Source organism: Chanodichthys erythropterus, chromosome 16 (genome assembly GCF_024489055.1).
Source record: "Chanodichthys erythropterus isolate Z2021 chromosome 16, ASM2448905v1, whole genome shotgun sequence".
In the NCBI taxonomy this organism is placed as follows: Eukaryota; Metazoa; Chordata; class Actinopteri; order Cypriniformes; family Xenocyprididae; genus Chanodichthys; species Chanodichthys erythropterus.
In genome coordinates, this window is record NC_090236.1 from 9,992,985 (window position 1) to 10,020,328 (window position 27,344).

The window sequence follows — 27,344 nt, forward strand, 5'->3', positions numbered from 1 at the left end:
TTGACTTGACTTATAAGCCTATAGGCTATATTAGGATAAATACATATTATGTAGAAATAATTATTAAAATAAGACTTTGAAACGAATTAACCCCTTTTATATCATCTCTTCTTATCAAAATGACAATTTTGAAGCAATTGATAATACTAACAGCTAAAGGTTGGTTTTGTTCTTTCACCCAGTGTTAAATATTTCTGGTTATACAGTAACACTTATATCGTAACATAAAGTATTTGTTAACACATGAGTTTGTTTGTGTTGGTGATGGTGCGCTCATAATAATCACATGACATTACTTGTTTAACTGCGTTTTTTCGCGCAACCGAACTTGGTGCGCTCCGGACCAATCTGCTATCGCGGTTTCGCCTCTGATTGGATTAGCGTGCTGTCAGTCAATCTTAGCAACCGCCCCTTGAAATGCTAGCAGGGTTGTATCTACTGTAAATAATCGATGAGGAAGAAGATCATCTTTCTGTATGAAGTATGTCTTTATTTACATCTGTTTATCACTATTTTCACCTGTTTATCTTATATACATTTATTTATCCCGACGATAGACTGTTCTGCCAGAAATATGACTAAAACGATAAACGCTGTTTAGAAGTTGTAAAGTTCAGCAGGTGCGTTGTTTCCTCCTCAGTCTCATTAAAATATTAAAAAATAATATTTGTAGTTTTAGTCTTTTATAATGGTAACCATACTATGTTATTTAAGGGTTTGTGAATTTATGGCTGTAAAAAACATGTTTAAAAACAAAAGTAAAACTCTCTAATGCACCTGCACTCACATATGTTACAACACACAAATACATTATTCTGTTGCTCTTCTTTTATGTTATGATACCAATTACAGTAAAAGTATCATAACATATTATGTTTTTACAACATCGTATACCTTCATAAACAGTTTGATATTTAGTGTTTTATTGTTGTCTTTATTCTTTTAGTAGCCTACAACCCTGTTTTTCTTTGGTTTTACAGACATAATGTTGACTTTATGAACCATCCACACTAACATATTCAACCCATCATGAGTACAGTCGGAGAAAACCAGCTGCAGAGAATAATCAGAGATCTGCATGGTAAAATCTGTCTCTGTCTCTCCCTCACACAATCAGTGTGATTTATTGCATGTGCGCACAGTCATGTGAACTGAGTCTCTTGACACTGTGATTGGCCAAGAAATGTTGAAGCTTATTCTAGAGACATACTCACTATTCTCATATATGGGTAGTCAGCAAGCATGCAATCTCCCTGTCATGTGTAGTGTTGAAATCATGATTTGTGAAATTTGGCTCATTGGTGTTTATTTATTAATATTAATGTTTCTCATTACTGTGAGGTGCAATTACTCACTCAAGGTCCCACCATAAAGGAGAGCCTAAAATATTTATTATCCAAAACTTGATAAGTCATGGAAATCTTACTATGCTACTGAAATTTGGAAACTAGCTGTACTTCACTTAAACATCATGCAGTCTCTTATAAAAAGGGACAATATATAACAATATAACTTCTTATATAACTTCATATATTTTGATGTATATTGCACTACACCTGCAGATGCAGTTTCTGAGTTGAGCAAAGAACATTGTGATACTGGAGAGCCCATCAGCGATGACAGTTCCAGCCTTCACAAGTTCTGCTATAAACTGGAGTACCTACTGCAAGTATGGCACAGTTTTTAAGGTTGTTTTACATTTAATGCTTGAGATTTCTTTGTTCACCATGAACTCTGTTTTGAAGTTAAGATTAGGCCCACATGGAATCTGCACCTACAAAATCCAGCAGAAATTTCCACAGAATTCAGTAGTTGTCATTCACAAAGTTCACACATATCTGCCCCTTCTGTGTTCATTGATTGGATTTAAATATTATCTACCAATAATAGTGCTGTACCTTCAGCTCTGTTTAACACATTTTTTACCATATTTAAATAAGGGTCTGACAGAAAAGTCCTTTTCTCCCCATTATAAGTCAGTGGACATAATTAAATTAATTCTGTTTTAAAGCATTATTTTTTATTAGTATAGTTTATAGTTTTATTTTAGTATTTTCTTATGTGCTAAATTTAATAATTTAGTAATTTGTCATTATGTTTTTTTTTTTTCTTTATAGCTTGAATTCATTTTTATTCCAGTTTTAGTTTTAGTAATTTTAGTACCTCAACTTTTTCAGTTATTTGCCAAAGGCAACATGTCTCATTATTGTTTGTTTTTAATATAATATTTATGTTTTATTTTATTTCAGTTACTGAAATCACATTTTAATAGTTACAGTTTTAGGTTTAGTTAAGAAAAACAACACTGATTTGCAGTGGTGGACAGTAACAAAGTATTAAGTTGCTTAAGTGCATTTTTCAAGTATCTGTATTTTACTGGAGTATTTTTATTTTGAGAAACTTTTACTTTTACTTCACTACATTCCAAAGCATGTCATACTTTTTACTCTGCATTTCATAAAACATATCATTACTGATTATTTTGAACTGAAGAAAGTCACGTGCACCGAGATGCAATAGCAGTGTCCGATTCGTGAACTGATTCTTTTTAATGAACCTGTTAAACTGGTTCGCAAATCACACTGAATGTTTCATTTGCAAATTGGACTGATTCAATTGCAGCTGTTCTTGAGTCAACTCACTGATTCAATGATCCGTTCAGAGCGAGAAATTTACAAGTCTGACTCAAAATGAGCCAAGAACCGAGAGATTGAGGGTGCGTGCGACTGATGGCGTGAAGATTGATTATTGTAAATGACTCATTTTTAGGTTGTTTGTGATTTTTTTTTTTTTTTTTTTTTTTAGTCATATTTTAGTCTACCCAGGTGAAAAAAAGTACAAAAAAAGTTTCAATAATGTACTGTACTTAAAGTGCTCTATTTTTGCGCACTAATTTTGTACTTAATATACTAAAAATTAATATACTTGTAGTTCACTATGGGTTCAAATGTACTATAAGTAGTATCTAAATACATTTTTTAAATACAGAGGTAGTATATTAAAAGCACATTTAAGTTCATATTTCACGGTGTCTCAAAATAGCACAGTTGAGTACACTTAGATGTTCTTAAGATTATCTTAAGAAGTACTAAAGAAGAATTTTTTGTATATTAAGTACAAAATTAGTGCACAAAATTTTTTTTTCACCTGAGTAGATTTAGTTGACTAAAATCTAATGGGTTTAGTTAAACTGTAAATTAATTAAGAATTTCTCTAAGATTTCCAAACCCATTATATACTCCAGGGGGAAACATTTACTAACCTGTTAATATGAATAATATTAAAATTTGAACATGCAATACATGCATACGTGCAAAAAAATATATAAAATTACAAAACAGACATTTATCTATCAATACTTTTTTACTTTTAAGTACATTAAAAAAATCAAGTACTCTTGTACTTTTACTCAAGTACTTGATTTGTGTACTTCTTCCCAACACTGCTGATTCAACAATTGTAATTTGTAATAATAATAAAAAAAAATCCCACATATTTTCACCCACTATCAGTGCAGAAAATGTGGAACAAGTTTGCAGATTCTGGTGGAACTAGTTTTAACTTGAGCAAAAGTGGAATGTCATGCAAAACACCTGAACTAGATTCTTGTAGGGCTTAACATGGCATTCTATAATGACCTGGGATATGTTAATCTCCACAGTCATATTCAACCAAAAGTCATGTTTAGAGTGATTGCTTTGAGATTAACCTGTTGACTGTTGTGTCCAGTTTGACCAAAAAGAGAGGACCACATTTCTGGGCAGCAGGAAAGACTACTGGGACTATTTCTGTGACTGCTTGGCCAAGATTAAAGGAGCTAATGACGGCATTCGCTTTGTCAAATCAATCTCTGAGGTAATCCACTGAACGAGCCCAAACCTCTGCAAGAAAACAAATCTCTAGTGCGTGTTTGGCACCAGCATACCTTCTCATTTCTCTTTCGCAGTTTCATGTCGCTGTTTTCTGACATTTTATATACGTCTTTGTTTTAATCTCCACCTCTCTGGAGGGTTTCAAGAAGGAAGTGGTGACACTCAGCCTCAGGTTGGTTATGTGCTGTAGGTGTTCGAGTAGCAGTAGAGGCTCTTGCAAAGATTATTGTTCTGTTCATAGACCAAAGAACTGTACATTATACACATAGGCAGGTTATTTTAGTGGTGTTTGCTATGCGAAACTGTTACTATTATTTATACTTTGGGTTAGAAACTAACTTTGGCACACAACTCATCAACTCATACCTTATTGTGGAAAGGTGTGCCAAGGAATCAGACTTAATTTATCAGCCTTTTTTTTTTTTTTTTTTTTTTTTTTTTTTTTTTAATTATATAGACTTACATTGAAGGAGGGACCTGAGCCTTATCTTGGGGCCAGAATATTATTACTGTTTGGACCAATTTTGGCTCTAAGAAGAAACCCTTTCTCTTAGCCAGTATGCAACAGCTAGAACACCCTAGAAACCACCTACTGTAGCAACATCCTGGCAATCACCCACAACATGCACTGAAACTTCTTTTATTGCATTGTATTCTTGCACTTATTCCTGCACCATCTTAAAAGGTGATCATTCTCTTTGTGTACTGTTCCCAACATAATCAGTTTGAGACACTAACCTGTTTTACTCACTGATTACAATTTAATCAATTATTAGGAAATGTTCCCTTTTTCTCCTTTGAAGAACAACTTATACATACAAAACTCTTCAGAATTCCTTTGCCACTTAAATGCAGGTTTATGTGAGTCTCAAATCCAGAACAAATCCAGAAATCCAGCATCAGCTGTAGTGTAACGTTTCCATCTGGTGTCCTTATGCTCTTTGGTCACCCACTGTAATCCTCCATCTGTTCTCCTGACAATACTGTCCCAGAGACAGACATTGTTTGTGTTTAGAATGGCATATTACCATACTATTCATACAATATTTTCAATTTGCACTGTGTTCACTACACTCATTTTCTGTATACATGAGATACCCAGAGGTCGTATTACAACATTTGCCAAAATCTGCAGAATACAACCAGAGCACACTGCACTGATAGTGTATCCCACTATGCGGTGCACTCAGCTTGACCTTTCTAGTATGCCAGACCAGCAGGAAGCAATATTGAACATGCTTTTATGACTATTTGATCAGACTGCCAGAAGTTTTGTTTTATTTTTTTAAATACTAAAAAGGAATAAGAAATGCAAAAAAGTGAATTTCAAATTTTAAAATGCCCATATTTTGCTATTTTAAAGGTTCCTTATTTTGTTTTGGAGGTCTCCTACAGTAGGTTTACATGGTCCAAGGTCAAAAACACTTTTTTCTTATAATATACTTTGCAACATCACCTCTTTTCTCAAAGAGTCTGAAACGGTTTGTTCGAATATTCAGTCTCTCAAAACACCTCCTTTCTGCGAGCCAACTGTTCTCTGATTGGTCAGATGGCCTAGTCTGTTGTGATTCGTCTGCCGCTTACAGCGTGTGCCGGAAAAGGAACGCCAATTACCATATCTGAATTTCAGCTCCAGATCTTCCTCGGCACTTGTATACACAGTGACACGAACAGTAACGATGGCGTTGGTTTTTCTGTCTAAATTCCTATTTGAGTCCTCATCCTTTTCAAGTGCAGCAAAGTGGATTCGCAGCACTGAAAACAACATCTTTTCGACATGTCGACAACACGAACCAAACTTGTGCAGTCCTCAGCTACAGTATTTGAAGGCGGATCAATGTAGATGTTGTTCTCCGTCAATGAAGACCAGTCTTGGTAAAATATTTTGTACCGTATAGGCATTTCATCCAGATAGATTGAGCATTTTGTGAGTGTGAAACCACTATTTTTTGAAACCGTTTCCCAGAGTGGATAAATCTGAAAATGACACCCTTGCATTTTCATGTGTGCAGCCAATCCGTATATTTTGTGAAACGGTGATGTCATCACCCCGCATCTTGACCCTAGTCAGACACCGCTACGTCACATAACAGCAACAACAACAACAATAATGGATTACATGCTTGTGTTCGTGCCGCAGAAGCTACCAAGTCTATTAGCTTTACTAAAATAAAACTTTATTTCTAAGCTTTACTAAAGTTTGTATACAGCGCGCAAGGTTTATGTTAAGTCTTATTCTCTGTTTTTAGTATATCTCTGTAGCAGAAGTACAGCACCACATACTGATCTGGCATGTGTACTACGTCGTTTTGAGTCTGTTTCAGTGGTTTTGTGTGTACGCAGATATTTATTGAGAAAAGGGAAAAAAGATTGGATAGGGAAAGCTCTGGCCAAATCACAAACAATCCTAAAATGGCTTTTGCCAGCAATCCACCTCAGCAATCTGCCCAAAGACACTGTACACCATTGAGGCAATAGGTGATAGAGCCTTGGGTGCTGAGCCTCTTCTACATAAATGCAAGAAATATTTTGATTTATATATTTTAATCTGTGAGGACATAACACAAAAGTTAATTTATGTACAGGCAAAATGAGATGAATGATGGAGAATAAACCATTGAGGTCAAGTTGTAGTCTGTGCCGATAGCCTTGTGGGCAGCTCACGTGACCCGGGTTCGAGTTCTGGCTCGTGGACCTTTCTTGATGCCATCCCCTCTTTCTTTCTCGCCCATAATCCTTCCTGTCTACTCACTGTAAACGTGTGTTATTGTTCTTCAGCATGTCTCATTGCATTATCATAAGGAGGAAAAGAGAAACTGTTGTGTTGTTTTCAGGCCAAACTTTATATATAGTTAACCTGAACATATTTCATTCTCAGGTCTCTGTGATTTAAAAACATATAGATCCTTTTATTTAATGCAAGGTCTGTGTGTTTATTTTGTGTGAATTTAGCTGAAGACGTCATTAGGGAAAGGACGGGCTTTCATCCGCTACTGTCTGGTGCACCAAAGGCTGGCAGACACTCTTCAACAATGTCTTATGAACTACAAAATCACATGGTAATGTGTTCAGCAGTAATTTGACTATCTTGATGGGAACTTCTTTTAATAGATGTACAGTAAGAGTATGACTCATAGTTCAAAATGCATAGTTTTGTGGTCTCCCCTAAATATACTGCAGAGTATAATTTGTATTTCCTGTAAAATGTTTATGATATGGCATTAACTAAAAATGAATATGAGAAGAAGCAGTAATGAAGATAGAACCTAGCAGTATGACATTCTAGTGTAAATAATGCCAGTATTAAGCCTGAAACTTGAAAACATGTAAACAACCATAACAGTGGAAATTTCAACCACACTGAACTTGTACTCTAAGGTGTTGAAAAGAATTCACACACAAAAAAAGTGTATGCATGAAACCAGAAACTATCTCTACTAACCAACTTTAAAAGGCTTAAGCTTCAGCAAATTAGTCTACAATAAATTACAAATAATGTTTATTTTGCATATAACACAACATGGTCATGTGAATAAAGAATGTTGATGCATTAGTGCATATATTAGTGCATTAATATAAAATTAATAGTTTCACAGGTTTTGCAAAGCTGTTTTTTACGTAACAGATCTGAAAGTGTTGACTCTTGAACACAATAATTTCTCTTCCTCCAACCGCTTTCACTTCTCTTGACACACACACACATACAAAAAACTTTGTCTTAAAGTAGAATATACATACATGTAATGTCATCTATTTTTATTTTAATCATTTTAACACAGATGTGGTATGCTGCCCATTACAAAAGCAAAGCTAAATGAACTGAAATGCACAGTGAATAACAACTCTTATAAACAAACATTCTGAGAACTTTATTCATATATCTGAGAACTTAATTTATGAGTGGTCAGTAATTTTGGTTTATCATTCACAGTGAGTGGTATTACGAACGCAGTCCCTTCCTGAAATCCCATCTGAATATCGATATCGTCAACCACCTGTATGAACTCAATGAGGTCCAGTTTGATGTAGCATCCAGAGGTCACGATCTTGACTCTGACTGGCCTACTTTTGCCAGGTAATTCATAAGGATTCATCCTATGTATATCACAGTAGTAATGTAAAAGTATTGACTTTAATACATTTAACCTTAATGTGCTATCTATCATATGATATTTTGTAGATTTTGCTATTCATTGAATCATTTTTTTTTAATAGCATCATCATAGTACAGGGGTCAGCAAAGAAGTACATTAAAGAGCATTGCCTACAATGACTTTGTATTTCATTTGTAAATGTGTACTTATTTGTACACTGTAAAACTCAATAAGTTCATAATACTCAAAACATTTGAGGAAGCTTATTACCTCAAATCATTTAAAGGGTTAGTTCACCCAAAAATGAAAATTCTGTCATTTATTACTTACCCTCATGACGTAAGTAATAAATGACGACGTTCATCATTCGTTAATCTTCGGAACGCAAACAAAGATATTTTAGTTGAAATCCGATGGCTCCGTGAGGCCTTCATAGGGAGCAATGACATTTCCTCTCTCAAGATCCATAAAGGTATCTTATGGAAGAATACAACTGTACCTACTTCTAAGATGTGGTTAGAAGATTTAACTAATACACTTCATTTAGAAAGGATAAGATATACGCTGAGAGATAGGCTTAACTTATTCAATAAAATATGGAAACCCCTCATATCATATCTAAAAACTACAAATCCAGTGCAACAGTCCGCATCCTAGCACACGATATATGACAATGCTAATGGTTTTAGAGTGAGGGTCTCTACGGTGAAAGGTGGAGATATATTTGGGGGGGGGTTGGGGTAGGGGGGTGGATTGGGATGAATAGGGGGTTGGGATATTGTGGGAGATCGTGGTCAGTCTGGTGGTGTTCTTTTTTTTTTTTTTTGTTAATGTTGTACTACTATAAGTTTTAAATCACCTTTAAGTTAACCATTTTTTATTTATTCTTTTTCATTCTATTATTATGTTTTACTTTTTGAATTACTTACAATTCACTTGAGAGCCTTTTTTTTATATGTCAAATCACATGCTTTAATAAAAAGACGTTTAATTAAGATCCATAAAGGTACTAAAAACATATTTAAATCAGGTCATGTGAGTACAGTGGTTCAATATTAATATTATAAAGCAACGAGAATATTATTGGTGTGCCAAAAAAAACCAAAATAACGACTTATTTAGTGATGGGCGATTTCAAAACACTGCTTCAGGAAGATTCGGAGCACAGTGAATCAGTGTATCGAATTATGATTCAGATCGCGTGTCAAACTGCCAACGGATGAAATCACGTGACTTTGGCTCTCCGAACAGCAGATTCGATATGCTGATTCATTTGAGCTCCGAAGCTTCCTGAAGCAGTGTTTTGAAATCGGCTCTCACTAAATAAGTCATTATTTTGTTTTTTTGGCGCACCAAAAATATTCTCGTCCCTTTATAATATTAATATTGAACCACTGTACTCACATGAACCGATTTAAATATGTTTTTAGTACCTTTATGGATCTTGAGAGAGGAAATGTCATTGCTCCCTATGAAGGCCTCACGGAGCCATTTGATTTCAACTAAAATATCTTCATTTGTGTTCCGAAGATGAACAAAGGTCTTACGAGTGTAGAACGACATGAGGGTTATAAGTATCATTCTATCATTTATAAGTAATAAATGATAGAATTTTCATTTTTGGGTGAACTAACCCTTTAAGTACTAACTTTAAGTAGAACTTAATGTTTTTTTTGTGACAAGTGGGGCGAGGCTGAGAGCCGTGGAAGTGGAGCAAGGCCAGTGGTAAACAGGTGTCTCTCATTAACAATAACGTCACCGGCATCCCTTCGCTCCCACAGTTCTCAGCCTCTCCCCACTCGTCATAATGTTAATTACATAGTTCATAAACATCACATTCAGATCTTGGTTAAATGTTAAATATCAAATAACACATGCTATTATAACTGTCAAAAAGACTGTCATTACATACTTGTATGTATATAATCAAACAACATACAGTATATCTTAAAAGTTTTTCAGCTCACCCTCAAGCTAACCACAAGCTCTACCCTTCACCATAATGGTTACCCTACAAAACTAACAAGAACCTCCTGTAAATCCCAACATAACACAACATTAAACACTAACGTTAACCATGTTAATCTTGTGCAAAAACAAAATAACACTTAATTTCAACATTTATTTTTCTTATACAGTCTGACGCAAAGCATGCTGGGAATTAGAAATCTGCTGCAACTCAATCATTTTAAGTTCAGCTTACTACAATCAAATTTTGAGTTCACAACTTTTTTTCTATTAAGTACACTGCGTTCCAAATTATTATGCAATAGACATATCAGTAAGATTTCAGTACAATAAACATTCAGATTTTAGTTTTTCTAAGAAAATGTTTGTTTGTTTATTTATCCATCTCTTTTTAGATAACTGGTATCAGTCTCCGACAAAATAATTTGCCAGGTCTATGGAAACCCTACTTAGAGGTTGTTCCACATTATTAAGCGAGTCACAGTTTTCATGCAATATGGGGAGGAAGAAAGATCTTTCTGGAGATGAAAAGCATGAAATGGTGCAATGTTGTGCAAAAGGCATGAAAACAACTAATATTGTATGAAACTGAATGGAGATTATTGAATTATCATAAGATTTGTGAATGATTTAGAGCACAGCAGAACTCGGTTAGATAAAGGCTTATTAAAGAAAGTTCTTGTCAGAAAAAAGTATTAAAAGGGCAGCTATAAAAAAAGCCAGTGTTGAGCAGCAAACAGGTATTTGAAGCTTCTGGTGTCTCTGGAGTCTTGAGAACCTCACCATGCAGGCTGGCAGTTGTGCGTAAAGATGCATTTTAACCACTTCAAACCAAAGCTCACAAAGAGAAACATTTATAGTGGTGTGTTGTGTAGAAAACATTTATGTAGTGTAGAAATACATTTTCAAACAGTTTTATTGCTGTGGTGTTTTTTTTTGCAACATGGGATAGTGCATAGTGCATTGTATTTCAGAAGGCACTATCCTCCTTTTTATATCATAGCTGAAAATGGCCAGTTATGAACTCCACATATCTTGCAAAAGTAATTTTAATACCCTCCATCTCACTTCCCAGTATTCCAGCCCAAATCATCACCCGGCAGCTCCTTGCTGACGTCACAGTCTTGTTGGAACGTGGTGGCCATTCACCAACCATCCAGAAATCCATCCATTAGACCATCCATTATAGTACGGCATTATTCAGTGAATAAAACTATTTAAAAATGAGTCTTCATGTATTTCTACACCCACTGTAAATGTTTCTCTTTGTGAGGTTTGGTTAGTGGTGTCTAAAATGCATCTTTACGCACAACTGCCAGCCAGCATGGAGAGCTTCTTGAGACTCCAGAGACACCAGCAGCTTCAAATACCTGTTTGCTGCTCAACACTGGCTTTTTTTTTTATAGCTGCCCTTTTAATACAATTAATTTTTTTGACAGGAACTTTCCTTAATAAGCCTTAATCTGAGTTCTGCTGTGCTCTAAATCACTCACAAATCTTATGATAATTTGATAATCTCTATTCAGTTTCACACAATATTAGTTGCCTTTTGCACAACATTGCACCATTTCATGCTTTTCATCTTCAGAAAGATCTTTCTTCCTCCCCATATTGCATGAGAACTGTGACTTGCTTAATAATGTGGAACAAACTCCTAAGTAGGGTTTCCATAGACCTGGCAAATTATTTTGTCTGAGATTGATAACAGTTATCTGAAAAATACATGGATAAATAAATGAACAAACATTTTCTTAGAAAAACTAAAATCTGAATGTTTATTGTACAGAAATCTTACTGATTTGTCTCTTGCATAATAATTTGGAACGCAGTGTACAGTGAACTTTCATTATTATTTGAGTGATTTCATTTAATTTAAGTAATTTCACTGTTTGGTTTTACAGTGTACATATGTTTTTCATTGTCAAATAATATTAATGAAAAAAATTAGAAATACAAATTATGCTTATTATGAGTGTTTCACACATGCAGAAAGACTCTGGGATCAGCTCTCTCACCGGCCCATTTGTGGAAACCACCCAGTCGCTGCTCTAGTGTCAACAGTTTGGTCAGCACTTACTCACAGGTTTGGTGATACATTAGAAACATCTTACACATCAGAAATGGCAATAAAATTGCAATTCTGTTCATATCCTCACAATATCTGGATACATGTTGTCAGATGTATCAATTAATTTATTCATTTCATGTTGTTTTAAAGTAATTTGCTGCAATATTGAGTTACCTCTAAACAACAATAACAACAAAAAAACAGTGTTATTTTAGTATTGTTTACCTTATGTACAACAGTAGTATTTATTAATATTTTGAATTTGCTTTTATTTTTATATTTTCAGTTTTTATTTTAAATTTAGTTTATGTTTTAGTTATTTTATGTGATTTTGTCATTGTTTGTCAAGTATTTCTATATATTCTAGTGGTAACAATTTACAATAAAACACTACAAAAAATAATATTAGTTAATGCATCACCTTACATTCACTAACAATGAGCCAAACATTTATTTATTTTTTATCTTTGTTAATGTTAGTTAAATAAAATACAATTGTTCATTGTTAGTTCATGTTGGCTCAGGTCTGTTAAACAATATTAACACAGAACTTTTGATTTTAATAATGTAATTTTAAATGTTGAAATTAACATCATCTGAGATTAGCCTACTAAATGCTTTAGAAATATTTTTAATTGATAGTTCATGGAACTGATGTAGTCTACTAGTTTTACCAATTTTTATTTTTATTTTAAATATATATATAATATGTATATATATATATATATATATATATATATATATATATATATATATATATATATATATATATATATATATATAATATATTTTTTAAGTAATTTTAGTACTTTAATTTAAACTTATTTATTTCTGTTAGTTGTCATGGTTTATTTATTTAAAAAAGGGACAGTGTAAAATAATCAACATGAATGAATGTAAATGTACCCAAATTAGCCCAAAGGTCTAGTTTTCATTGGTAGTCCCCTTGCCAGATGTTATTAGGCATAAAAAATAAAAATAAATAAAAAACTTGAGAAAAGAAAAGAAACAAAGGTAACGTTTCTAATTTTCATTTCATTAAAAAAAATGTTCTACTAATATTTATAGTTTATTTTATTTCAACTTTTCGAATTTTAATTGCTGAAAACAATTTATTTATTTTACAATTTTTAGTTTTAGTTAACAATAACAACATTGGTACAGAGACCCATAGGCATATGTATCCACTTCATAGGCAAACATTACTACAGAATGGGAAAGGGAGAGGTTTTCAAGTGTATGTCTCAGTAATTTAATTTAAAAAATATAAAAAAGAAAGGTGGTACTTACTGTAAAAAGTACCTTGGTACAAGCCCAAGACAATTTTCCCTTAACAGGGACAAATAAAGTATAAAGTAAAGTAAACTCAGCACTCAATACTTCGATTAAGTAATCTTACTATGTGAAACACATTACATGAATCATTCCACCCTGAAAAAATTTCGTTTTCCTTTATTTGTTCCACCAATCAAATTTCGGATTCATTACCACAATACCAGTAATTTAGTGTTTTCAATATCAACAGACCAATGTGAGTGAATGTATTTTGCTTTCTTTTTCACTGTTTTCTGTTGATTTTTTTTGTCACTTTTCCCCTCATGCAGCAAGCTCAGGAGTTTCCTCCAGGCCAAGAATTCGGCTCCAGTCTGCTAGGTGATCTGGGTGAGTTGGGCGAACTGTCCTGTAGCACTTCTGAGGACCTGCGCATTGAGCTTGACCAATCAGAGTTGAAGCAAAAAGAGCTCCAGGAGAAGGTCCAGCAGCTCACCAGTGAGGCAGCTGATCTGAGAGCTGTGCTCAGTGACCTACAGGGACAACTATTGGCTAAAGGTCCTAATCAAGAGAAAGAAGGAGAACCATCTACAGGGGAGCAGGAGGTGGTAAAAGCTGTCAGAGAGTGCACCGATCGCCTCCATACCACCACACAGGATCTGGGGGCTTTACGGACATCAGAACGCAATCTAGAATCCAAGCTGAGCATTGCGGAGAACAGGAACATGGAGTTGCTGGCAAAGCTCGACGGAGCTCTGAGCGAAAAAGGACAGCAGGCCGCCAACTACTGCGACTCAGCCTGGAAGATCCAAGAGCTCCTGAAAAAGCTAAAGGAGGCTGAAGAAGATAGGATTGAGTCTAAACGAGAGAGCGAAAACCGGGCTAGACTAGCTGAGCGACTTGCCCAGGAGCTGACGCTTCAGGAGGAGAAGCTAAAAGAGATGGAAGGCAAACTGGACACATTTAGAGTCTCTGCTGACAAGGAACGAACAACTGCAATGCAACAGGCTGATGAGCTGCAGGTGACCATCAGTCACCTTCAGGGAGCACTATCTCTGAAGGAGCGGGAAGCAGGGAACCTCCAGACACAGCTTCAGGATGTGCAAAGGGCATTGGAGGCCCAGGAGGGTCAACTGGAGGAGCACAAGAAAAGAATGCAAGAGGAGCTGCAACATAGAAGTGTGCTTGAAGAACAACTAAATACAAAGATGAATGAGTTGTCCACCAGTAACCAGAAGATTCGGCAACTGGAGAATCACAACCAGCGGTTGACTGCAGAGAGTCAAAGCTTCCAAACGCAAGCCAAGAAATTGGAAGAGTACAAGAGCCAGTGCACAAGTTTAATGGAGATCAATGCCAAGCTGATCCAGACTGTGAAAAGAAATGAGGAGAGCAGCAAGGAGCTGGCGCAAATCAAGACCGCTCTAGAGAGAGAACTGATTACTGCACAGGCCTCTCAGAGGCAACTGAGAAGCAAACTGGAGTCAGCTGGACTGACTGTGGAGAACCAAAATCTGGAGAAATGCATACAGAATGGCCAGATGAACAATGAGGAAACCGAAATTGAACAACTTGGGGAGAAGAGTATATCAAGTCTGGAAGAATTAGATGACAGTGCTGCAGTCCCACAGGAGAACAAGAGAATGTATTCTACACACCTCCTGGAAGCTATTGAATCCTCAACAACTGATAATGGAGAATCCACTTCCAGGTTGGCTCTGGCTGAGGCCCAACTTGAACTCAACATGAAGGAGGTTTCCAGACTTCAGGAGGAGGTCATGGAGCTCCGGGCACAGCTATTGGTAAGCTCAGAGGAGAGGATAAAGATCCATGCTCTGCAGGAAGTGACAGAAGCCTCCAGAGAAGACCTCCGTGCTCAAACGGAGCAACTAAAGTCCCAGGTGGAAGAGCTTAACCGCAGGCATGTGGAGGAACTGCTACGCTGCCATGAAAGAGAGGACACTCTGGTAAAGGAGAGGGATATGGCGGCCAAGGTGCGGGCAGAAATCCAAACGAGTATGACTGCTATGAGGGAAGAACTTCACTTGTTGAAAAAGCAGAACAGCACGCTTGCACTTGAGAACGGAGAGGCTCGTGAGGCCTTACATAGGGCCAACACAGAGACAGCAGAGCTCGGGGTTCACGTTTGCATGCTGACGGGGCAGAACGAGGAGGCTAAGCTGCGATGGGAGGAGCTTTCTACCAAACTGCAGGAGCTACAGATGGAGGCACAGGAGGAGGTGAAAACTCTAAGTGATTCGATGGAGGCCATGAGTAAAGATAATGCAAGACTCCAAGAGCAGCTAAAGCAGACTGAGGGACTCCCAGAAGCCATGCAGAAGTTGCAGGAGAGACTTGAACAGGCGGAGGAAGAAGCCAAAAGCCTCCAAGAGATCCGACAGAGGGAAGTGGACACATTGAGGTCCCAGTTGAGCGATGAGGCTGTGCACCACCAAAGTCAAATGCAGGTAACTGAAGTAAACAATGCTTATGGGTTTTGGATTTGTCATGTTTTTAGTGTTATTGAACAACTGTTTTTAAATGTCTTTCTGGAGGATCTGAATGAGGAAATGGATGCACTGAGGAAGAGGTTGGACAACGAAATCGAGAAAGTCTCAAGTCTTGAGTCCAAAGTTTTGGAGCTTGAGGTATTAAATGATCTCATTAGATAGCTGTTGAGGCCATTTCATGGCCATTACTTGGCGTTTCATTACATAGAGTAATTGATAAATGCAAACCAGTGAATGAATCAAATGAATCCCATAGTAGTGCACTGAATAGTTTGCTATACACTTGGCAACAGTTAAACAGCCTGCTCTTAGGAGCTGTCAACACAGAACATACTTTTGCTTTCCACTGTGCTGACTTGAGCAAAAGCTTGAGCATTTAAATCTGCAGTGTGTGCTTATAATAAACAGAAAATTATCAAGCTTTGGAGTGGATGCTAATATAGTTAACATTATAATTATCTTTATAGTTATTGTACTTGGTGTGAATGGCCCTTTAGGCTCTCATAATGCTGTTGACATTGTTTTATATAAATTACTTAGCATGTGATTCTGAATTCATTTTTGAGGTGGCTGAAGACTCCCAGCCCTAATTATTTGAATCAGATTTATTTTAAATTTTGGAAAATCAGCAATTTTTTGCTTCTATGTGTTGTTTGTGCTTGAAAGTCTGTCAACAGTGATCACAGTCAGATGATCGAAAAGAAAAATGCCCTCATTGGTGATTCTGAAACTGTAATTCATCAGAAAGAGGAACAGATAAAAAACCTCAGAATGGACTTATCAAGGTAAGAGATTTCTGTACTGCTTTTCTGATAAACAATATATTAAAAACGTAAGCAAACAATAATAAAAAAAAAACACTAAGATGATTTTCGCTTTCACAATCTACCAGTCATTTTGAACTCCTGCTGGCCTGATCCTTGTTTTTGACAGAGCTGAGAAGGAACTGACACTTGCTCAGCAGTCCTGTCATGAACTGAGTGTGAACTTAAACAGAAGTGCAATGGAGAAGCAAGACACTGAACTGAAGATGTCTGCTGAGATAGATGACCTTTTTCGTACCAAAAAGAACCTGGAGGAGAGACTTATTGAGCTCATAAGGTGACTTAGTTACCTACTAATGGTTTTGCTGCTTACATGTATCCAACACATCAGGAGATAATGTTACCTACAACCCCAAAAAATGCATTTGAAAATTCCTTTATTGTATCTGCTAAATTGTTGCAAGCTGTTCTTAATAGAACTCTGGTGCCCCCTGTAGGGAGAAAGATGCTTTATGGCAGAAGTCAGATGCACTGGAGTTTGAACAGAAACTGAGATCTGAGGAACAGACAGACAGAGATGTCACATACTGCCTGAGCTGTCGCAATCACTTTGGCTGGATGCTGCACAGACACAACTGCAGGTCAGAGGTGAAACTTTAAAGGGGGTATCACACACAGTTTGCTATCAATGGTCAGCTAAACAAATGTATTTAAACACATACTATACACCATCGCATTATCCATGGATAATGAATATAGCATATAGTGAGTGATTAATAATGAGTTTATGAATTAACTACATTTGTGTTGTTTACATTACATGCGCTTAGGCACCTATTGCCAACAAAACAGACATTTGAAGCAGTTTTACTCACCACCTGCGATTCCGACTCTTGATCATTATCACTGTGACTGCTCCATCTTTCAATTTCAAGCAATCTGTAAATCCAGCGTAGAACTGGGCCTTGTTTATAAAACCTAAGCGCCGATCCTGAGGGCTCAAGCAGCCATGGAAAAACACGAGATATTCTCTGTTCATTTTAACCACTAAAATTGATTGCAACTATCAGTTTCTATGGTTATAACTAATATCGAAAGCACATCAATGTAATGCGTGAGCACTAATCTCTCAGCTCCACTTAACACTGTGTTCTTTGGGAAGCAAGGTTATCTTATCCTGAAACCAAAAACACATTTCTTAAGTGACATTGCTGATTTCGTGGTCTAAAAACAAAGTTAGAAATCTTTCTCAAGCAAGTCCTGTGCAGGGCTGATGGTGATTTTCGTAACCCGAACAAAGCACGTTGATGGGCGTGCTCTTGCTCTCGCTCTGGTTGATGTGTGTGCATGCTCTTTAGGGAGAAGTGCCAGACGAACTTAGAATCTTTTTTAACATTATAAATGTCTTCACTGTCACTTTTGAGAAATTGAATGCGTCCTTGCCTAATAAAAGTATTAATTTCTTTAAAAAAAAAAACCTTGCTAACCTCAAACTTTTGAATTGTAGTGTATATTTGTGTTTTCTATATTTTTTGGCAGGTTATGTGGGCGTCCATTCTGTTACTACTGCTGCAGTTATGCTGTGAGTGTCGGCGGTGCTAAGGAACGCTGTTGTAAAGACTGCTTCACTCAGCACAATGCTGCACAAGAGCGCCACCCAAAGGCAAATCTGGGTAGTCCTATACGTTCAATGTCAAGCCCCACCCGAAGCAGCACACCTGGTATACCATGTAAGATGTTATGGAGCGCAAAACTAACATTCTTAGCAACTATCACAGAATGGACCATTGCAACACGTCATATATTTCAAGTGTTCTGGGGGTATACAATAGGGTTTGGTAAAAAAACAATAACAACATGTATTATTTAACAAATCCTAACATTGGCCATTGTTTTTCTGTGCACTGCTCTGCTATGTGTGTGTAAGACTTTATCACCAAAAAAGCTCACAAGTTGTGAGAAATCAAGTCTAAAGAAAATGCATCAATTTTTATTTTAGGGTGAACTATCCCTTTAAATGTTCAATGCAAATTTAAACTTGTTGTATTGTGGGGAGTGGGGAGGGGGGTGGTCTGGGGTGAAGGGGCGAGGCCTGTTTAAGTTGCGTTATGCATCATGTAAGAGGCGGGGCATTTCCGAAACACACTTGGTTGACCAATTAAAACACACTGTCTTTTTAAAAGGACATTATAGGTCCCCTTTAATTTTGTGTGTGATGTCACTGTTGTCCTCACAGGGGAACTGAAGACCCCTGGGCCAGATGACACAGCGTATGACATCATCACAGAAGAGGAAGTGAACTGCACCCATGACAGCGACTCGTACTACACCACTGCGCTGTCACCAGAGACACTACAGCTGTGAGACACACACACCTGTCTTATTAGCACAGATTCTCTGCACTAAACACAACACTCTGAATTTGTGCTGAAGTAACAAACAAAATTAAATTTGCTCCTGCTGAGCTGAACTCAGTTTCATTATTGGATTTATTTTCATTTATCAGAGCAAATTTGACATGAACACATGGTGCCTGCCAGTGTACTTTAATGTACTGCTAAGTAAACTACATAACATTGAAACTTGCTGGCTTTCTTTTAATTCAGTTTGTATCACTTGGTAGGATGTGCATTAATTCTGTGATTAAATATGTCTATGACAGGAAATTAAATGCAAGTGCTTATATGTCTTTAGAAGCAGCAGTGACGTCGCCAGCACCGAAGATTCAGACGAGCTGATTGGCTCTGTTCAGGATGCTGAGATCTGCCTGCTGAAATCTGGAGAGATGACGTGAGTTAGACACACATGATGGATCCTGATGCCCTTATGATTTTTGCAAAATTATTATTATTATACTAGCAAAAAATAAATCTAGAATCACAATGTTTATTCATTACCATGACCAACAATGTTAGTCAGATTATTTTTTTTCCTTAAATTCTTGTCCTATTAAAGGGTTAGTTCACCCAAAAATTAAAATGCTGTCATTAATTACTCACCCTCATATCGTTCCAAACCCGCAAGATCTTCGTTCATCTTCAGAACACAAATTAAGATATTTTTGATGAAATCCGATGGCTAAGTGAAGCCTCCATTGACAGCAAGATAATTAACACTTTCAAATGCCCATGAGACATATTTAAAACAGTTAAAGGTGCCCTTGATTCAAAAATTGAATTTACCTTGGCATAGTTAAATAACAAGATTTCAGTACATGGAAAAGAAATACAGTGAGTCTCAAACTCCAGTGTTTCCTCCTCCTTATATAAATCTCATTTGTTTAAACGACCTCCGAAGAACAGGCGAATCTCAACATAACACCGACTGTTACGTAACAGTTAACATTAATATGCACGCCCCCAATATTTACATATGCCAGCTTATATTCAAGGCATTAGACAAGGGCAGCCAGTATTAACGTCTGGATCTGTGCACAGCTGAATCATCAGACTAGGTAAGCAAGCAAGAACAACAGCGAAAAATGGCAGATGGAGCGATAATAACTGACATGATCCATGATAGCATGATATTTTTAGTAATATTTGTAAATTGTCTTTCTAAAAGTTTTGTTAGCATGTTGCTAATGTACTGTTAAATGTGGTTAAAGTTACCATCGTTTCTTACTGTATTCACGGAGACAAGAGCCGTCGCTACTTTCATTTTTTAAACACTTGCTGTCTGTATAATGCATAAACACAACTTCATTCTTTATAAATCTCTCCAACAGTGTAGCATTAGCCGTTAGCCACGCAGGACAGCCTTAAATTCACTCAGAATAAAACTTTAACATCCAAATAAATACTTTACTCACATAATTCGAAGCATGCATGCAGCAGGCATGACGAACATCTTGTAAAGATCCATTTGAGGGTTATATTAGCTGTGTGAACTTTGTAAATGCGCTGTAATATACTCGACAGCTGGTGTGGCAGGGAGCACGCGATTTAAGGGGGCGGCGCCGAGTGTAAATCAGTGCATTGTTAATGATGCCCCAAATAGGCAGTTAAAAAAATTCATTTAAAACAATCTATGGGGTATTTTGAGCTGACACTTCACAGACACATTCAGGAGACACCTTAGACTTATGTTACATCTTGTGAAAGAACGTTCTTGGGCACCTTTAATGTGACTACATTGGTAAACGAGGCTTCGTTACATCATAAGTGTTTCGAAATTTCAATGGTTGACAAGGCAGTTTGATACATGCTCCGAACCATTGATTTGAAACTAAAGATTCGTAAAGCTTCGTCTTTATCTATATGCCTTTAGCTCCTTTATGGGCATTTAAAAGTGTTAATTATCTTGCTGTCAATGGAGGCCTCACTGAGCCATCAGATTTCATCAAAAATATCTTAATTTGCGTTCCAAAGATGAACAAAGGTCTTATGGGTTTGGAACGATATGAGGGTGAGTAATTAATTACAGAATTTTCGTTTTGGGGTGAATTAACGCTTTAATCGAAAAAGTCTGAAATGTGGAAAAAAATTATATACTGTGTTATTTACAGTAAGTTTGAAAGTATTTATACATCATGGTAGTATTTATTGTACTGCCTTTAATTTATGCTGATTTTAATTAAATTAAAAATGTATTTTTAAGTGCAAATTTGTCAGGAAAATAAATAATGTCAAAATAAATCTAATATTGCAATAATATTCCATGACCAGCAATGTTGACGTCAGTGTTGTTTCTCAGGCTGTCTGTGCCGTTCAGTGTGAAGGACGTGAATCAGTTTGGCGACACGTCCAGAGAACTCTTCATTAAGTCCAGCTGTTACAGTGCCATTCTCATAACCGCTGCACATCCGGGTCCTACAATCAGCTGGATCTTCTCCTCCAAACCCAAGAGCATCGCCTTCAGTGTAGTGTACAGAGAAAGCACAGATACGCCTCTAGAAGGAGCCAAGGTAACAAACGCATGCCATACGGCACTTTCACGATTACAACCTTTGCTGTAAATTCATCAGCACTTCTCAGTTTAGAGGTCCATGTGCCAACTGAACCTGCTATTAAAATGCTTGGAAATGAACTCTGCCAGTGTTTCAGCTTATATTGTCTTATTGCTGCTGTCCAGACAATTTAAATTCTCTTGGACTCAAATTCCACTGGATTCCACTGGCTCTATATTTGCAATATTCTGATTAGAAATTTAGCTTGTTGATGTTTTAACTATGTACTTTTTTTTTTGTATTATACATAATATAAAACATTATATAAAAGAAGCAATTTTTTTTTTTTTTTTTTTTTGCTTACAGTTACTCTACTTCAGTTACTGAACATTATCAAATCAAACCTTCCTAGAATTTAGTGATTTTAGAGTAAAATATGGAAACACCATACTTATATACATATTTTTTCATGTTTTTATTTGCATTTGTCAAAAGGTATGTGTTTATTATTATTATTTTAAACATCACCTTAGAAAGATGCTACTACAGTATGATATACTCAATGTAATATCCAAACAAACTACATGAAATATATCATACTTCATTACCTTTTTTTTTTTTTTAAGAAATTAAACTTTTTATTCAGTAATAATGCATTAAATTGATCAAACGTTACAGTAAATACTTGGATTGTTACAAAAGGTTTTTGTTTTAAATATTTTCTTTCAATTCAGTAAAGAATCCTGAAAAAAAAAAGTATCACGGTTTCCACAAAAATATGAAGCAGCAAAACTGTTTTCAACATTGATAATAATAATAACTGTTTCTTGAGCAGCAAATCAGCTTATTAGAATGATTTCTGAAGGATCATGTGACACTGAAGGCTGGAGAAATTGTGCTGAAAATTCAACTTTGATCACAGGAATAAATTACATTTTAAAATATGTAGTAATATTTCAAATTATTACTGTTTTTCCTGTAGTTTTAATCAAATAAATGCAGTCTTAGTGAGCAGAAGAGACTTCTTTCAAAATGTTAAAAAAGTCATACACACTCCAAACTTTTGAACAGTATTTATGCTATTCTTTACTACACTGTTAGCCCGGATAAGTTGAATTTACTTAAAAAAATTAGAGGAAACTGGTTGCCCTAAAACAAGTAATGTTAACTTAATAATTCAAGTTCATTTAACTTAAAATGTTTTTTGTAGTTATTGCACCTAGTATATTTAAGTTCAATGTTCAATGTACTAAGCAAGTTGCCACCAATCAAAATTCATCCATGCCTCCCATCATGCATTGCTATATGAATAAATTATGAGCTGAATTGTCTTAGTAATTTTCTTTATTCTCACTATTTAAATTTTGCTGTTTTTCTGTGACTTTTTAGTAGTTTGTTTTCTAATGTTCAGAGTTGATCTGAAAAAAAAAAAAGTGTTGTAAAAGTTGATCTTCTGCTGAAGAATCACATTGCTGCTGTAATCAATAATGTAAATCTAACTCAGAGATTGGGCTCTAAATTAGTTCAGTGATTCAGATCAAATGATGATTATGTGAAAACATAACCAACACCACCTGATCATCTTTTAATTTTGCTTGTCTGGTTGGTTTTAAAGCAGTTAAACCTGCCCAAACAAAATCTAATATTAAAAAGTCAAGGGTCAAGAGCTCAACTAAAACAAACCCTGACCTTGGTGATGGTAACTTAAAAATTGTGATTTTCTCCTTTGGTGAAAAACTATAATAAGGTAAATGTTTGGAAAAAATGTCTGTAGAACAGCCAAAACAAATGTTCCAACTGCTCATCAACATCTCCTTCACACACACCACGACAAAATGGCGTCATTACCTGCCGCAAAACCAGGGTGTAGGAGGCGAGGTCAGGAGAAAAACTTCGTAATTTAAGTGCATTTAACTTACATTTATTAACACATTCAAATAGACCCACAAATTAGTAGAATATCCTTATATTTTATAAGTAATGCAATCAAACTAAAAATATTAAGTATATTGTAATTATATTTTTAAGTAAATATAAAATCCAGGCTAAGAGTGTATGCTTTATTACTATATTAGATGTAAGAGACATTTCTGATTACAGACAGATACTTTGAAGACCAAAGGGGTTTTGGATTCAGCAGAAAAGCCCATGCTAATGCTGTGTGTGAACAAAGCTGTAACTTAGAACTGTTCCAGTGCTCTACTTTAATATGTTGTCAAGGAGTTTGAGCTAGTCAGGTTCTGTAGGAGCTGATGTGATTACTCCACATCATTTACCATTTTATCAAACTAGTATTATGCTATTTTTCCAGCAGAACACATTAACAATAATCTCTGGACAGTGACATCAGACATTAACAGCATTTTCCTAGTGGTGCGTGAAGCGGTTGCAATACATATATAATGCAGACAGCAACTGCTTGTGGGAATAGGATATATTGTACCCTAATTTGAGAAGTTATTTCAGCAATTTTACAGCAAATTAACAGTTTTCATGTACGAACATGGCTATATTTGTCAAACACACATTGCAGTGTTGACAAGAAGAGACCGCAGCACTTCTCTCCTTTGGCGATGACATCTGGACAGCTTTAGAAATCTTAGTGTAATAATCAATGGATCCTAAAACCTGGTTCTTCTTTTTCAGGTTCTGATCCCTCTGACGAGATGTAACTCTCATAAGGAAACAATTCAGGGTCAGTTGAAGGTCAGGAATGCTGGAGAATACACCCTTATCTTCGACAACTCCTTCTCCAGGTACGTATTGAGATCAATTCCTCCAACAGATATCTCTTTTAGGGCGTTTTCACACCTGGTTTGTTTGGAGCATTTGTTCCTGAACCTGGTGTGTTTTCTCCCTTTGCTCAGTTTGTTTAGGCTTATATGAACACGGCAATTGCGCTCAGATCCGCACCAAAACAATCGCTCTGAGATCGCCTGAACGAGGTGTTCAAACTCTGGGCTGGTTTTGTTGAGGTTACAAAGCAGTCCAAACCAATGGACCAACAAACCAAATGGTATCATAATTCCTAACATGAAAAGTGTTATATAAAAAGCAGCAGTGTCTCATTCTATGAATGGGCACATTATAATTATCGCAGTTAAAAACCAAAGAGCATCTCTTCATCTTAAAACGTTGCGTAATTGCTCTTCTCCGTTCATTGCAAGAATGCTGTCCAGAAGAAGCATTGATTCCTGCTCTAACTGCATTACAAGTTTATATATTATAATTTTAAATATAATTAAATATTTATAATTTATCAGTTAGAGATGGAATGACTGCTGCATTCGTGTAAGTGTTTGCGTGTCACGACAGCTACAGATATGCCAGCAAAACGAACTTGTCAATCCATTTTTATGGATGACGAAGAGGAATGTAATCAGGTGAAAGCTGACCAATAAGAGGACAGTTTTACTTGCATGTGACTAGCATAAACATATTTAATACACTTTGAAATGTTGCCTTGTGAAAGCGAACTGTACCAAAAAAAAGAAAAAAAGAAAAAAAAAAGCAACATTGTAATAAATTAAGTGCTTTTTTTGGAAAAAAAAGTAAACTATCTACAAGTCTGAAAATGCCCTTAAACTCATTTTTTGTTGTTCTTCCTGTTTGCAGGTTCGTCTCTAAGAAGGTCCTGTACAAACTGAGTGTAGAGGAGCCAGAGGAAGCCAATGGAAGTGATTGTTCTTCTTAGGAAATCTAATCACGCACACTACTCTGTCTGTGCCAGATCATGGGACTGCTTGTCGAGGATTATGGCTATTTATCCAGCCAAACTTGGGATGCTGCTTTCATAATCAAATGAAGGAAATAAGAAATTATACTTTTGCAATTGTTTTCCCGTGAAATTCTTGTCTTATTAATAATGGAGAAATCTATTTTCTAAAAATCTAATTCAAAAGCTACTCCCTTCTTATGAATGATTCCTCTTCATTCATAACCTCTTATGAATGATTTTAACATCAAACTCTAATAGCCAGAATGACACAATATCTCTGATATACTTATCAATGAATCTAAAGGGAATGGATGGCAAGAAAACTCTGAAATGCAGTGAAATTTAGAGAGCTGTGTGGTCAGTAGTAGAATAGATGAAGGTTGAAGGATAGCGGATTATGCACTACAGAAGAGCTTTATTATTGTGTTTTGTTATTAAATTAGTGAATAGGGTGAAAATGCTTACACGACATCAGGTTACTCGCATACAGGTACACCAGTATGTTTCTTTAACATTCTGTGGTAACTCTTAACAATAAGGTCTCATTTATTAACAATAATTAAATGCACTGACTAGCATGAACTAACAGTTAATAAAAATCTTAATGTTCGTGTTCACAGTGAATGAACTAATGCTAACAGAATTTTGATCTTAAAAATGTATTAGAAAATATTTCGATTAACATTAAGAACAATAAATGCTGTGTAAGTTATTGATAGTTCATTTTAACAAACGAAACCTTATTGTAAAGTGTTACCCATTCTTTCATACCATCTGTCTGACTAATAATCGAGTCTAACACAGATGCTAAAAACTGAGGAAATTGTGTGAAATATGTCTTTCATAATAATAGAATCTATAGAAAGGAAACTAATATATTTTCTTGTGAGATTACATAGTATATTTCATATTCTGGACAACATGTTTTTTTTTTTTTTAAAGCTTTATAAATCAAATAAGACTTCTATGCAGACATAAAAATCTGTATTCTGAAAGGGCGAGTACACAGAAATAAGAAGCAACTCCATTTCCTGACAGACTTGTTTATCATCAACCAAAAAAATGTTATTTTCTTTCAGCTGACGCCAGGCAAAAATGTATAAGCAATAACTCAGTGACTGTGTTTTTTTGCATAAATAAGTTTTTTTTTGGAAGCCACACAGTGCAATAACTCCAGCCTAAAGATGGTGGATTTTGTAAATGACATTTTTTGTAATAGCTACATTTTAATAAGAAGCATTGATACTTTAATAAGAAGCATTGAAACTGTTGCACTTTCTGAATGTGTTTCAGAGGCTGATGTTGGAGCTTGATCAGAGTACTGTAAGCATATCAGAGTGACAAGCAGTCATTTTTTTATGTAGTTACTGTAAAGAGCTGTGAAATATTAGCAATGGTACATTACAGCTAGTTTGATATGGAGCTGTTGAATTAAAACTAACTGATGGCGTGACTCTCCTTTGAATTTTTTTCTTAAACCAACCCAACCAATCACTGTATATCTACATGTATACAATTGTTTAAATTCAAAGACATGCTGTTGATTTCCATATAAATTAGTCTCCCTGTTCACAATAAAACCATTCTTTTACAGTAAAGCATATACAATTAAAGGTTTGTATACCTCAGGGTGGTCGTGGATCCTTGAAATGAGCTGCTTCTAGAAGAGGGCGGCACTTTAACAGCTCACGCTTCAGTTGCTCAACAACAACAAAGCTGGAGAATCTCACGCAGCCAAAATGAGGATTGTCAGTAACGGTGTTCAGCCTTACATTGTTCAGTCGACACTGATGGAAAGACTCAGGAAGAAGTTACAACTTTTAGAATGAAACTGGACGTTTCTGAATGGTTAGGGGATAAATTGGGGGGGAGAACATGCAACAAATTCAGCTTTATTTCAATTAAAAACTTTTTAATATCTTTTAATTTTAGTTAACACTCGGTGTATAATTCTCGTTGTAGATACAAACACATAAGCCTCTTTAAATAATGTGTAAATAATGTACTCTGATGGCATTGCCATCTGCTCCAGGAATATTTCTATGTTCTCCACTGTGATTAGCTCAGTCTCTATGCATGTGTCCACTAAGGATATTGATTATTCCCTGCCAGGGCTGCATCCAATCATGCTCAGATGCCGGTTGCCCGTGGTTACGGCAGCGCTGCAGAGGGCGAGCGCCGTTGATCTCA

At 35.9% G+C, this 27,344-nt stretch overlaps 1 protein-coding gene across 2 annotated transcripts; it reads left to right on the forward strand.

The window, feature by feature from the left end:
* The first annotated feature begins 345 nt into the window (after positions 1-345).
* On the forward strand, positions 346-26,636 carry fyco1b (FYVE and coiled-coil domain autophagy adaptor 1b). Of its 2 annotated transcripts, XM_067363179.1 has the most exons (18): positions 346-481; positions 981-1,081; positions 1,563-1,669; positions 3,730-3,855; positions 6,825-6,931; positions 7,804-7,947; positions 11,924-12,017; positions 13,607-15,742; positions 15,830-15,922; positions 16,451-16,569; positions 16,718-16,885; positions 17,046-17,189; positions 18,088-18,278; positions 18,785-18,908; positions 19,243-19,338; positions 21,244-21,454; positions 24,083-24,192; positions 25,052-26,636. In XM_067363179.1, the coding sequence occupies exons 2-18, from the start codon at positions 1,030-1,032 to the stop codon at positions 25,128-25,130; spliced, it is 4,101 nt and encodes a 1,366-aa protein (XP_067219280.1). In that variant the 5' UTR covers positions 346-481; positions 981-1,029; the 3' UTR covers positions 25,131-26,636. The 2 variants fall into 2 exon arrangements, with proteins under 2 accessions (XP_067219280.1, XP_067219281.1); XM_067363180.1 differs by lacking the exon at positions 346-481 and having other exon boundaries at positions 1,563-1,688.
* The last annotated feature ends 708 nt before the right edge of the window (positions 26,637-27,344 follow it).

Excerpts from the sequence above, each read along its gene's own strand:
- fyco1b (XM_067363179.1), top strand. The coding sequence starts at position 1,030 with ATGAGTACAGTCGGAGAAAACCAGCTGCAGAGAATAATCAGAGATCTG. Across the intron at positions 16,570-16,717 it reads CTCAGAATGGACTTATCAAG|AGCTGAGAAGGAACTGACAC; the intron begins GTAAGAGATTTC and ends TGTTTTTGACAG. Across the intron at positions 18,279-18,784 it reads CAGCACACCTGGTATACCAT|GGGAACTGAAGACCCCTGGG; the intron begins GTAAGATGTTAT and ends TTGTCCTCACAG.